The 14,466-nt window shown below is 37.5% G+C and overlaps 2 protein-coding genes across 2 annotated transcripts in view; both read right to left on the bottom strand.

The window, feature by feature from the left end:
• fmnl1b (formin-like 1b) overlaps nucleotides 1-2,032 on the bottom strand; it is a 29,815-nt gene extending 27,783 nt beyond the window's left edge. The window contains exon 1 of the mRNA XM_055229644.1: nucleotides 1,365-2,032. Coding sequence (XP_055085619.1) covers nucleotides 1,365-1,499 — 135 coding nt within the window. The 5' untranslated portion in view covers nucleotides 1,500-2,032. The remainder of the gene's footprint in view (nucleotides 1-1,364) is intronic.
• Nucleotides 2,033-5,427: 3,395 nt separating this feature from the next.
• On the bottom strand, nucleotides 5,428-9,017 carry ccr10 (chemokine (C-C motif) receptor 10). Its single transcript, XM_033985237.2, has 2 exons — nucleotides 8,990-9,017; nucleotides 5,428-6,607 (listed from the first exon to the last, which is right to left on the bottom strand). Exon 2 carries the CDS (start codon nucleotides 6,603-6,605, stop codon nucleotides 5,451-5,453), a length of 1,155 nt encoding a protein of 384 aa, XP_033841128.1. The 5' UTR covers nucleotides 6,606-6,607; nucleotides 8,990-9,017; the 3' UTR covers nucleotides 5,428-5,450.
• Between the last annotated feature and the right edge of the window lie 5,449 nt (nucleotides 9,018-14,466).

Below are 14,466 nucleotides of genomic sequence, written 5' to 3'. Positions count from 1 at the left end.
GAGTAAAAACTGCTTTATAAAACACATTTCTTCTGTATTGCTTAGAAATATTATGAATTCCAATGCTGCCAGTTACAGTAGCTTGGACTATGGAGGAGCTGTTTAATTCCTCCGATTGATTGAAACCAGCTCAATGCAGAGGAGGCAATTTACAAGCACCTAAGTGATTACCCTTGCCCTCTGGATGGTAGATGCCAATGTCTAAAATGCAGCCTGTTGACAGTAAGCTTGTGGCCTGTTGCTCTCTGTCACATATTATTATCAGAAACGATAAGAAGGAATGCAGTTAATCACGGAGCAAGTCGTCTGGCTACATATCCAAAATATCTCTCTGGAAAATTGTCCCTAAACGTGTTGAAATATTCCTTTGTTGATTTTTTCTTGGTGTCACCCGATTGGCATGTCTTCAGCTTGTCATGCTCACGTCGCAAAACAAAAGACAGCCAAAAGTGCAGTGCAGACTAAATGAAGTTAGTGGAGGAATGGTGGCGACACGTTAGCAATTTTAGAAACAACAAATCAATGATTGTGGCAGATGTGGAAAGTAATTAGTTCAAGTATTATTCATTGCAAGGCTGGATTGACTTTTTAGTGACAAAATTAATTAGTGATAATAACAACAGCGGCATATAATTACAAGTATTTAAAGAAGTATTTTGTAATAATCAGTGGTAGCGTACAAGCAACAAGAGCCAGAATTGAAAGTTGTAGTAGTGGTAATAATAGTGGTAGTAATAGTAGTAATAGTAGTAGCAGAGGTAGTTGGAGTAGAATCACATGTCATGATAAGACTTGTAGCAGTAGTCGTACCTAAGACAAAGCATTTAAATCAACTGTAATTTCTTTAACCTTTAACCTTACTAACTATAACTATTCAAATATACTCTGCGTGTTAGTCTGCAATTCAAATGTATTGTTAGTTTACAATTCAAATAGGCTGGGATGCTGCATGGATTAGAAACATGGTTTTAAATGGCTATGTATAGATTTTAGTTTTAATGTCAAATAAGTTGGCTAAACTAAAATAGAAGGCATACACTTTATTTTCAAACTATTACATTTATCGCTGTTTCCTGATAAATATGTGTAGACCTACTTATGAGTGTGGCTTTCAACTCCTAAGCTTGGGCAATGGGCTAAACAGTGCACAAAGCTGACTTATTGTATAAATCCTTGTGGGGGTAAAGTAGCATTAACTCCAGTTTCTAGTATAAAGGTCTTTTTTGTATCTTTCACAGTGGCATTGTGTACCTGGCACTCAGATAAGCCTCACAACATACTCCACATTCTTTGTAACTTTATATTGTTATTTCAACTGCTCCTTCAAAGTGCAACATGCATGCCCTGGATCCTCCTGAACTTACCAGAAGTGCACTGAAGCGCTCCAACAGCTCTTCTTCAGGTGGCATGGGGAGCTTGGCCCCTGGTTTGTGGGGCCCAACTGATCCAGGTGTACCATCTCTGCCTGGGATGTCCAAGCTTCCAGGTGTATTCCCCATGATTACTATTAACTTAAAAAAAATCTCTATTTCAAAAACTTAAAATGTCAAGTTTTTAGTAAAGTGTGGCACGTGACCTTTGACCCCCGCTGATGAGTCCATTTTGGATAGTCAATCAAGAAGAAGAGTGTCGTTACATGTTATGAAATCCTAGAGGGAAAAGAAAGGGGTAGCCAACTCCACTGAGGCAAGTGACAAGCAGAATGACAGCTGAATGACTGAAAGAGAAAACGGGGGAGGGGGCTGGTTTTAAACGTTGACAGCCACAAATTGACACGTTAAACGATAAAAAGGGAAAAACTCTAGTCAAAAAGACGCAGTGCTGGGATGTAAACAGACTTAGTTAGGCTAGCAAGTAGTGATGGAAACTCCTCCTTCTCAACGCTGCCGCAGGTGCTTGGTTCTTTGCTTTCCATATCAAAAAAAAAAAAAAAAATTGCAATGATGAGAGAACACAGCGGGAAGGTAAAAAAAAAGAAGAGGGGATCCAGAAAGCAGCAACTCCTTTCCGTCTATCCGAAACAGGGACAGACGCAGAGAAGGCGCGCGCAGCAGTGCCATAGAGCTCCACGCGCACACGGGGAGGTGCCCGGGTCCTAGCGCCGACAGTTAAAGGACAGGCAGGTTTGTTTTGGACTGAACTTTATGGGTTAAATTAATGCTGTAGCAATCTGTGGACACTAATTCAAGGACTGAAAAGAAATTTGGCTAATGAAAATGCATTTTTAGACAGATCATTTTAGGATGATTCTTAAAATAGCAGTCTAGGTTTGTTTTTATTTGGGGACTCCAGACAAATAGCAAGCAAATTACCACATTGTTAATACGGTTTGTTTTTTGTTTTTTTTTGTTTTTTGTTGTTGTTTGTTTGTTTTTTGTTTGTTTGTTTTTTTGTAGTTTTTTGTTTTGTTTTGTTTTTTGGGCTTTTTTTTTGGTTTGTTTTTTTGATTATTTTATTTTATTTATTTATTTTTTATTATGGGGGGTTATTTTATTTCATTTTTTGGGGTTATTTTGTGGGTTTTTTTTGTTTTGTTTTTTCTTTTATTTTTTGTTTGTTTTTTTGTTGTTTGTTTCTGTGTTGTTTTTTTGTTTGTTTTTTAGTTTTAGTTTTGTTTTGTTTTTGTTGTTTTGGGTTTTTTTTTGTTTTTTTGTTTTTCACTTCTCATTTGGCTGGGCTGATTAATTGAACTTACTGAATGCATTGCTATTTATTAATTGCTTTACTAGAACACTAGCAGTAACACTCCAGTCACTCGGGGGGCAGCAAATGAAACTAGAAGAAGGTGTACCATTTTTGTTGTTGTTTGCTTACTACTGAATCTGTTTTTTCATATTTTCAGTACAATGTTTATACACTTAACAGTATTTTGTTTTTCTCAAGTTATAGGTTATTACATTATTACAACTATTAGTTCAGATCTAGGCCTATAGTTTGAGTTTTGTAATAATATTAATAATAATGGCAGGTGGGACAGTGCTGATGGAGGAAGTCGGTGAGATAGGGAGGGGCTAGGTAGATGAGGAGGACCTTGTATTGGATGCAGTATTGTACAGGGAGTCAGTGGAGTTGTGTGAGGATAGGGGTGATGTAGTAGCTCTAAAAATGTTGTATCTCTAAAAATTGATACCTTTAGAATTCAATAAAGGTTTTCATTCACAAAACATTCATTCACTTCCCTCTAGGTTTGCCTTTGCAGAGGAAACAAACAGTCCAACAGTTATGCTTCATGCCTTAATCTTAAAACCTTTATTTAAACCCTTTGCATCATGCGAGCACACCTAATACTCAACAACTTCCCACAATAACAAACCACAATTGTAGCACTAAACCAGACTACGGCTACCAAAGAGGATCAAACCGGCTAAGCACATTCACAAGTTTTGTCCAGGGCATGACGTAACTTCTTGCTGTGTTTGTAAGCAGCTTGTTGACTACCAATGGCTACAAGATGACTGTGTGCACATATACTGGAAGCTGTGGTTAATAAATAAAGAGTGTTATAGTGATACCTGGATGTCTGGCCACACCTGCTGGGTCCATAGTGAAGAGTGAGGACATAAGCAGCCAGCCGTGAGCCGCTGTTTGACCGGGAATGAGAATATAATGAGACGTGATGACAGAGACTGACATCTGAGAACAGGTGAACCAGCATCGCTTTCAGACGGGACAAAATGATGCTTTTATTGTGGTTTTTACATTCACAATCTATAATGGCATAGGGAACCAGCCAAAAATAGTCTAAAAACTACTTGTGTTTGCTTTTGTTTTTTTTATTATTTATTTATTCTGTCCTTGCTGTGAGCAGGCGTGCAGCTCCACTAAAATATGACTTTTATTTAGCATGTAGGAGGGCCTCCTCCTGCTCACTCCCATGGTAATGTTGTTCCTTTAGCTAGAATACAACATGGCATAAAATGCATCTGTCACCATGGAGAATGTTCTGAAATATGGTTTTAACTTTCGATATCAATGGAATCATGCAGGTGACATGCCACCTCCAGAAAGTTACATACTGTACCTTTAATTAGTAATAGAGAAATGCATGGGCGTTGGACTGGGGAGTAGATGTACTTTACCAGGAAGGGCCCTCACAATGTCTGTAATGTGCATTTTTCATAAATACAACATGTAGAGTGGGTGCATGGGTGTAGCTTTTCCATGGATAAATGTGTAGACCCCTACCAAGGCACTGAGCTTATATCTTGCAATGGTATAGATGTAATGCCTATATCAGATCTTATAGTTTTATAGTTATGTGATTTTTTTTTCTATTGAACTACAAAACACTTCTCACTCAAATGAAAAGAAAAAACTCCTAAAAAATACTGTGTGTCTCTAACACATCTGCAGTATGTGAGAAAATGTTCCCTTGTCCTGACAGTGACAGAACTTATGGGCTATGTAACACTGACATCTAGTGCTCAAACTGTTACAGAAGGCTAATTAAAGAAGGAAACTACTCCTAAAAATTACTCTGACCTGGTTGTGAGATGAGTCTACTGCTAATTTCTACAAAATTATATATTCAGATAATGTAGTGTAGTCCATATGAGCAATCTCTGTAGGTATACTATGACTTTTTGGTATACTATGACTTTTTGGATAGCCTTATCTACATTGTGCTTCTACTGATTCATTCCTGACACATAGATCTGGTTACTCTGTCTTTCACTGGAACTTTTGTTGGAGCTTTTCTATTTTTATCGTATTTTACTGCTCAATGTCTTCAAATTATTCGTCTGGGACAAATACAGTGACCGTGATTGACTGATTGATTGATTGAAAACAGAAATGCTCTTTTCTTTACATTGTTTATGTTTATTGATACTTTTTTAATGAAACCATAAAAATAGAGAATGCACAAGTAATATTTACATAACACAAAGTGACAATTAACAAAAAATTACATTATTAAAATAATTTACTTTACCAATGATCCCTAATTGTTCAGAAAAAAAATGTGTGATTGTAGGTTTGGTTTTTTTTGTTGTTGTTGTTTTTATGCAATGTGCATGTTGTACTTCCCCGAAAGACGGAAAAAGCCTAATTTTCTTACAAAAACATGTGCTGTTGATAAGTTGTGGTCTGGAGTGAAAAAAAAGCCACATTAAACATTGTAAATTTTCACTGCATGTCTGCGTTTGTCTCGTGATGAAGATGAACAACAAACTCTCACTGTCTTACTGTTTATAACCGCGGTCGTGACTATGTAGGTCAATACAGTTTATTGCAACATCATTTTAAACAAACAGAGAACATGAAATGATAAACATACTAGTAAAAAATGCTTATTTACATTCAAATAAAATACATTTTCAAATTTTGCAGTTATTGTCCACATTACCTTTACTCAATTGCCTGCTGTTTCAGAGTGATGCACCGTTGTCTTAGCAATTAACAATTTAAAACAAAATATGTGTTTTGTACAGTCAAGAGTCCTGAAAATGTCACCGTTTAACAGCCCTCTGGTGGCTGGCTCCAGAACTGTTTTTGCTATTTGGGAACTTGAATTTTGTGGAGTCACTGGTGCTGTTTGTGCTTCTGTCTGGAGACATGGGTGAACAAGGTGAGCTGACGGCCAGAGGAGGAGACATGGAGGTGGAGCTAAGAGTGTGAGCCATGCCTTTGGGTCCACATGGACACCCACAGTCCGAGATCAGTTTAACAACATCGTTTCTGAAGCGCACCCCAACTAAAGCGTAGAGGATCGGGTTTAAACAACAGCGCATGTATGCTAATGTACAGGTGATGTATTCAAGGAGCAGTCCACAGAAGGGCACGGCCATTTTGTGCAAGAGTACCACAGTGTAGGGCAACTGAAATAGGACAAAAACGACTACAAGACAGACCATTAATTTCAGAGTTCGTTGGCCATGCCATTGTTTACCTCGATTAAATTTCCGACCTTCACACAAAACTTTAGCTATTGAAGAGTAACATGTCACCATCACCAAAAAGGCTACACAGAAAATCACAATGATGGCACCATTTGTTGCCTTTTTTACCTTCCCACTAATTTGCATGCCGCAATAATGTCCGGCTGAGACTCCAGAATACAGAATTTCAGGAAGGCTAAGAAGCACCGCAATTAGCCAAACACAAACTGCAGCTATCTTGCCACCTGTTAAGATCTGCTGCCGCAATCTTAGCATCTCCTGGGCCTTCGCTACCAACATGTACCGGTCGACACTAATGCAAGCTAACAGCATTAACCCGCTATATGTGTTGATAGCGTAGCAGGCTCTGGTAAGTCTGCAAAGGGGACTCGAAAAAATCCAACCCAGGTGAGTGTCGGTGGCTTGCAAGGGTAATGTGAGGAGCAAGAGGAGGTCAGCTAGCGCCAAGTGAAGCAAAAACACATCTGTCATCGAACGGAGGTGAAAACGTCGGTACAGAGAAAATGTGGCGATGACGAGACAGTTTCCAATAACCCCTGTGAAGAAGATGAGGCAGAAGAAGCAGCTCTGGAAGACTTTGATCGTGAGTTCGTGGTCACCAGGGTCACACCAGTCTGAAGTGTTCAGGTCCAGATACATGCTGGTGGTGGAGTCATTGTAGTCCTCATAGTCATAAGTGTAATATTCATATGTGAAGTCGTCCATAGCTGTGAAGGAAAAAATCAGTAGTGTCATTTGAAGAAAAATTGGAAATGAAGGTCTTTTAGTGGAAATAATTACAGTGGGCATGGTCTAAGTGGCTCAGAATTTGACTCTGTTCTTTTCCTCTGTTCTTTTCAAATTTGAGCCTCCTTGTTACGGGCCCCAAAAAGTCTGTTGATGTTGATGGGCAGTGCCAAAGACCCCCTCAATAATGTACATTTTTTTAAAAGCTGCAGATCAGGTGGGGCATGTTTAAAGAAATTTTATATTACCAATACCAGTTAACAATCTTTTAAATGGGCAAAGTCCTCAAAATATTCCCTACTCATGGATTTCAGCTTCCTGCTATAAGACAGCAGAAATAGGACAACAAATCATATATATATTGAATCATATTTATTTATCTGATTGGGACAATATGGTGCATAGTAGAGCGCAATGTGTGGCCATTGAAAATATAAAATCTGCTTCAAGTGAAATTAACACAGGCCCCAGGGAACAATTCTGGGGCTAGTTCTCTCATGCGTTTACGTGAATGATCTGCCTGAAGTGTCTTGAAGTACGCCTTCATATGTACAGCGATGACTCTGTGGTTTAGGTGTTGGGCAAAATGCCTGTTGTCATTGGCGCTAAATTAACACAGAGTTTGTAGAAAGAATCAGTTTGGCTCAATGCATCACGCTTGACAGTGAATGCAAACAAGACTAAATCTATTTGTTTCTCTATTTAAAAGACCCATTCTGAAGACAGATTGAACATTACCATAAAAGGTGAACCCATAGAGCAAGCTGAGCGAGAAAATATTAGGAATAACATTGGGTTCCCAACTAAACTTTAAAAGTCATAATACCTGAATCAGATTACTCAATTGTTAATCCATTCAAATAAACAATAAAATAAATCAAATAAATACTAAAACCCATCGATAATAGGAAGTTGAAGCCCGTGAACATCTGGTCTCTATTCTTCTATTGTCATTTCGTAGACTTGATTGAGCTTTTCCACATTTTAAAAATCACTTAAATCAAATATCTCTTGTGACTGAGATATTTCATTTTGAGTGGGGTTGAGGTGTATTTGAGCAGGTTGCGTGACAGTGGTGCAAGGGACGTTGGCACAGGGGAAGTCGTGGGTCGCTTCAGGTCCACAGATTAGTCAGTGTCGCGTGCCAACAAAAGTTTCTAATGACAATATATTCATCTCATTTGTCATTAAGCCACTGTCTCTCTTGTCTACAACACTGTGCATTTATCTGTGGTGCTTTTTGGAAGCTAAATATTGGGTATTTTGCAAAGGTAAGACATTATTTATTCTTTTATTATTGGGGTTAAATGGTGCGACACAGTACAAACATGTTAAATATTCAAAACAATATGAAATTACCTTGAATTTAAATATTATTGATACTACTGAGAGGAGTTGATTTTGAATTAATTTTTGTGTATAGTGCAGGAATTAATTAATAACATTTTAAAATGTAGTATGGTAAATGAATGTACATTTTCATTAAAAAAAAACTTATGACAAGGAAGTTTTTCGCCTAAACATGCCTAAAATTTGAATTGCACAAAGAGTTTCCCCTTGTTGTTTTCTGATTGCCTCATGGTCAGGCTATTGCATATTGCACCATAAAGCGTGTCCAGCGTGACTAACCTACAGAGTGAGTCATGTGTGCAGTGCTACGGCCAACATACATGATAATGTTACATGCAGCTGTAGTATCATTTCATCTTTTACTTCAAATAATGGAACAACATAATGCTGTTTTTAACATATGGATTTTAAACAAAAACTGTGAGTGAAATGATTTATTCATATAGAAGTAGCTTATTCTTTTTCATTTCAGCGTATTTGTTCCTGTTAGAATAGAATTGCAAATATTTCATGTGAATTTAATATTTATTTAAATTAACAAATAAAAATGAAATCATAAATTATTAGTTGATTTAAATAAATATTAGATAAATAGTAAATATTTGCATCTAATGACACAATATACCATTTTTGCATTGCTGTTATTGCTACAAAACCCAGATGAAAGAGATATTTAGAATATCAATTAACATTGATTACAGTTAAGTACAGTGTCACCACTGAATATATACAATACTGGCATATAGAGTATACATTTGTTTAACCTTTAGTTGCATTAGCTCTCTGAAATATTAGCTTTTTTACATGGGCAGATGTTGAACCACAGTGAGGAAGTGAGTAATTTTTGTAGCATGATATTTGAGTTGGCAATGCCAATTGCTAACTGTCAAGGAAGAAAAAAGAAAAAAAGTTATATATATATACTTGGACCAAAACTGTACATATATATATGCCAAGTGCCAAGTAGACAATAAGACTTTTAAACACATTTATAGTTTTAAATGTATCCTTACTTGTGCTGGTGGTACTGATCAGCTTGTCCATTTCTTCAGAGCTTATTGTTGTCTATTTGAGAGTTATGCACAGTAAATATATGGATGTGTGTCTGGGCATGAGCCAATCACAGCTATTGTTGTACTGACCTCCGCCTCACCCCACCACTGGAGCATCAGGTTGGTGACTTTCTGCAAGGCACCTTGTGAGCTATTTCCTCACATGTTGTTTTGTTTTTCAACGTGATCATCAAAGAGCAAGTTGATGCATTTGGGAAAAAACACATATTTAGGCATATATAAATATATATTACTTTTGTTTTTGTTTTTTTGAGTCGCCAGTGTAAATGAAAGGTCAGCTTGTTTACTCTGAGGTGTCAGGTGTGGCCGGTTTGTGGTTGCAAACAAAACAAAAAAAACAAAACAAAATATAAAACAGTTCAAACCACACTGACCAAGAAACTGTTACCTGGTTGTAATGTATTCATTTCTGTTATTGGCTTTTATGGTTTTAGTGAAAGGAATCTCACATGAATGTATTTCTGTCCACTTGTACTTGTGTCTTGGATGATGTAGCCCCTTGAAAGGCTTGCGTCCAAAATCAAATCAAGAGCCCTGGCTTAATGAAACCACGCGCGCAGCACGACGTGAGTGCCGTAAAGCTGAGCGCAAGTGGAAAGATAATAAATTGGAGGTGAATTATCAAATACTCAAATGCAGCTGGAAAAACTATCAGCATGTTGTTAAAGCTGAAAAGACTAAGTTTTTATCAGAACTCGTTTTAAGTAATTGCAGTCAACCCCGTGTTCTTTTTAAAACAATTGGTTCTGTTCTTAACCCTAATCCATCCACTACACTGGAGATGACGTGGGACACTTGTGAAAAATTCCTGTCTTTTTTTAATAGTAAGGTTGAGGATATTAGAGCTAATTTATCTACTCTGTCTCTTTCTTCCAACCTCACCATAACAACTCAGTGCTCAAATGTTTTTAGTCAGTTTGAGCCTGTGTCTTTGTCTGTGCTTACAGGGATAGTGAATAAACTTAAACCATCCTCCTGTCCCACAGACCCAGTCCCACCTCGGTTCTTTAAAGAGGTTTGGGGAACTATTGGAAATTTTGTTAAAGAGATTGTCAACAGCAGTCTGTATTCTGGTGTTGTTCCTTCTTTTTGTAAAAAAGCTGTTGTTGAGCCTTTGATCAAAAAACCTGGTCTTGACCCTACAATTTTATCGAATTATCAACCAATTTCTAAACTCCCTTTAGTGTCGAAAATTTTAGAAAAAACTGTCATTGCACAGCTGCAGCCTTTCCTAAATGCAAACGGAACTTTGGACACTTTCCAGTCAGGCTATAAAGCGTTTCACAGCACAGAGTCTGCACTTTTAAAGGTTTTAAATGACCTGTTTTTAATGACAGACTCTGGTAATTCTGCCATTTTACTGCTTTTAGACCTGACTGCAGCTTTTGACACAGTTGACCACTCAACTCTTTTAAACCGTCTTGAATATTGTGTGGGTGTCAGGGGGACTGCCCTGGACTGGTTTAGGTCGTACCTAACAGGGCGGTCCTTCACAGTCAGGTTGGGGGACTCTACCTCATCCTTCACCCCACTTGTGAGCGGAGTCCCCCAAGGTTCAATTCTGGGGCCTATTCTTTTTGCACTTTATCTTCTCCCAGTTGCGGACATTTTTAAAAGACATGGCCTTTTATATCATTTTTACACAGATGATTGCCAGATTTATTTACCAATTTCTAAAAAAGACAATTGCTCCCTGACACCCCTACTCGACTGTCTATGTGACGCCAAGGCTTGGTTGGCCCAAAACTTTTTAAAATTGAATGAAGCAAAGACCGAGGTTATACTGTTTGGCTCTGGCAGTACCCTCACGGATGTGGGACCTCTTCAAAATTATGTGCGTCCCACAGTCACCAACCTTGGCATCACCATAGACAGCGATTTTAATTTGACAAGCATATTAATGGCATTTTAAAATCTAGTTTTTATCATCTGTGGCTTTTATCCAAAGTCAAACCGTTTTTATCTTTTAAACTTTTTGAACAAGTCGTGCACGCTTTTATTTCTTCGTGCCTGGACTAATGCAATGCACTTTATTCTGGCATTTCACAAAACTCGCTTTACCGACTGCAGTTAGTCCAAAACTCTGCTGCACGACTTTTAACAGGAACCAAAAAACACGATCATATCACACCAATTCTTGCGTCTTTGCACTGGCTTCCTGTTAATTATAGAGTTGATTTTAAGATTTTATTGTTTGTTTTTAAAGCTTTGAATGGTCTGGCCCCAGATTACATCTCGGACCTCATCAAAATTTACACCCCGGTGCGCGCTCTGAGGTCTGAGGGCCAGCTCCAGCTCGTGGTCCCTAAGACCAGACTTAAAACCAGAGGGGACAGGGCCTTTTCTGTGGTTGGAGCTAAACTGTGGAACGCCCTGCCCCCCCACGTTCAAACAGCTCCCACTGTAGAGTGTTTTAAGTCTCATCTTAAGACCCACGTTTATTCTCTGGCTTTTAACACCGCGTGAGTTGTGTGGTCCTCTGTGTTTTTTTTTATATTTATTTTTATGTGTTTTATTGATTTTATGTACAGTTAGTTATTAGTCAAATTAAATGAGCACCTACTTATTTTTGATTGTTGTTCCTTTTTATTTTATGTCACTTTGTCTCTGTGCAGCACTTTGGAAACAATTTGTTTATGAAATGTGCTATATAAATAAAGTGGATTGGATCTATTTTTCTAACCCTTTGCATTCCAAATTACAGAACCTGAAGTGGAAAAATTACAATACAGTATAAACTTCATAGTTGACTTATTTTCCTCTCTGAAATGTACTTAATGTAACTTCATGGACCACATTTGAGCTTTGAAATAGTTATGGTGGTGACTAATGGCACAGTGTACTCATGATAATTACTGCAATGGTTTATTATTCAATATATTACGGGAGGAACAATCATTTTTGGGGGTCAGTATTTATTGTGGGTGCTTTTTCTTTGTACTAGTGGGAAATGTTGGTTATTTTTCTGCATCACAATGAGATTTAATTTGTAGAAGATTGAATTATGAACCTCTATGACTCATTTACTACTTAAGTGTCACATTCTGTAATCTATTTCTTGCAGTTCATATTTTTTAATAATAGTGTACATTTGGAATACGTTTTTGTGCATAATCCTGCTTTTCTATTTAGTTCCTGTCATCTATATTTAGTTCAATGATTTTGAAATTTGTTATGACAGGCCTAACTGTACCAGTTCTGTGCAAGAAATATTTAAAAATCGGTTTAAATATAATCTAAGATACATTTCAAAATAACTTTTTTTATAAATATTTTTTCTTGAAATATGTAAGTCTTGTTTTCTGACTTCCTGGGCAAGACACATGAGTTTTGTAATTAGGCCCGAGCGCCAGAAGCTGGTGAAGGCATTAGGGCTGATCGTGGCCACTGAGTGAAGTGATGAGAAGTGCCCGTAGTGACCAGGGGCCCTCGGCATGATGTAAATGTGTGACTCTGTAGTTCATCAGCTAAAAAACATTGTTTTCATATGAGAATATTCTTCCTCTTTCTTTCTATCATATTTTTCACCCAGTGAACAATGACGAAATCTCACAAAACTTGCGCTTCTCTACATGCAAGTTGGCAAATGGCTATTTTCAATTTACAAAAATAAATAAAATGGGCCACCAGCACCCCCACACAAAAAAATGTACATTAGGGTACAGAGACAACGCCAAAAGAATGTGCACATAGAATCATGAAATTTGACAAAGAAGTAGACAGTAGACAAGTAAAAATATGATTACAGCAACGGCATCTGCCTGTTTTGGTCAAACCGAAACCATTTTTGCAAATGGCTCTCATTTGCACAAACAAGCTCTGATTTCAGTGCAAGCGGAGTTTGTTAAACTTTCGGTCCTAAAGCTATTTAATGTGAAAAAGTGGAATGTGTCGCATCAGTGCATCACTGAAATTTTGGCATCCTGATCACAAAAGTCAATGACAGCCATGTTTTACAGCACAGCATTGGCACTGCATTGATTATTTTGATTCATAAACATATAGCACCTTTCACTTAAATTCTTTTCCCACAACTGGACACACACTGGCAATGCCCTCCTCTGTAACCTTAGCCTGACCTGTGATGTGCAACCGAATGTTCTAAACAAAACAACAATACCCACTAAACCACAGGCGTTTCAGACGGTGTCACGACCCTGAGAACTGATCAGATGGTTGTTTCTGATGGGAAAAGTGCATCGTTTGGTGAGACAAAGCCAGGTGTTTACAGGCCAGGATCAGAATGAGGTTAAAGTGGTACCAGTGCCGTCTGTATCCTCCTGTGATATGTTTGTATTGTGGTTAATGCAGATCAGAGTGAAACTGGTAAGACACTCTTTCACCTGGGCATGAACCAGAGCAGGAGGGCAACAAACTCCACCTGTGGGTTAAACTTTCAGTGTAAGGTATCAGTACTTTGTGTCTCTCATAGAATTACCTACTAGTCTCCATATGTTATTGCTTTGTCCCATAGTATGGCATTAAAATTATCTGTCATCATCAAGGCAAGTAGGTGACACATCCAGGCCAAATTACAGATCAAGTCTGCGGGGAAGCGACGCTGTTCACTGTAAGAATGCATGTTTTTGAGCAATCCACCAAAAAAAAACTAAAACTGAATAAATGCAATGTGGATCATTTAATGCCATGCTGTGGAAGATTCTAGGCAACGTGCACCTCCATGGAGTCAAGTAGGTGATGGATCCTACACCAGAATTACAACTGTCATGAGCTTTTTTGCACTGTTGTTCTGCCCATACTGTACATTTTGTATTTGTGTATCAAAGTTTATTTTTATTGACCTTATTTTAATGCATGCCCTTATTTTTATTTTACCATAGTTTATATTATTATTCTTTGTTTTATATGCCGAAGCAAGCTCCTAATTGTGTTCACTGGCAATGGCTTATTCTGATTAAGTTATAAACTAAGTTATAACTTATTTTTCTGAGTAAAACAAAAACAATATAAATATACAAAACAATGAAATATATATAAGAAAACTACTGCATTTGAAAACATCATTAGGCTTCTATTACCACAACAATTTTGATTTAAGTGAAGGGTTTATTGGACTTTGTGGTGTGCATTAAACTCCATATATTTGACCTACAGCTGATCAATAATGAATAGTCAGTGAACTGAAATGTCTTTCAGAAAGCAATTTTGAGACATTTCAGAACTCAGAAGTGTAGACAATACTACAGATTATTCACTCATTCACTTATTCAGTCTCAGATTTGGTCACAGGTTTCATACACACAAAAAAGTCAACTAAACAGTTACACATTTACAGTTACATGTGGTTATTTTATCTTATGTATGTGTTTGTGTAGCAGCTCTTCCTGTTCCTAAAGAAATGTCTTTCATCACCAAGTGCTGAAGTAAAATTTCCTGTCTCCACAGACTCAAGTACT

This window comes from Periophthalmus magnuspinnatus, chromosome 19 (genome assembly GCF_009829125.3).
Source record: "Periophthalmus magnuspinnatus isolate fPerMag1 chromosome 19, fPerMag1.2.pri, whole genome shotgun sequence".
NCBI classification, from domain to species: domain Eukaryota; kingdom Metazoa; phylum Chordata; class Actinopteri; order Gobiiformes; family Gobiidae; genus Periophthalmus; species Periophthalmus magnuspinnatus.
The sequence above is the reverse complement of the archived record's forward strand: the minus strand, read 5'-3'. Positions and strand labels throughout refer to the sequence as shown.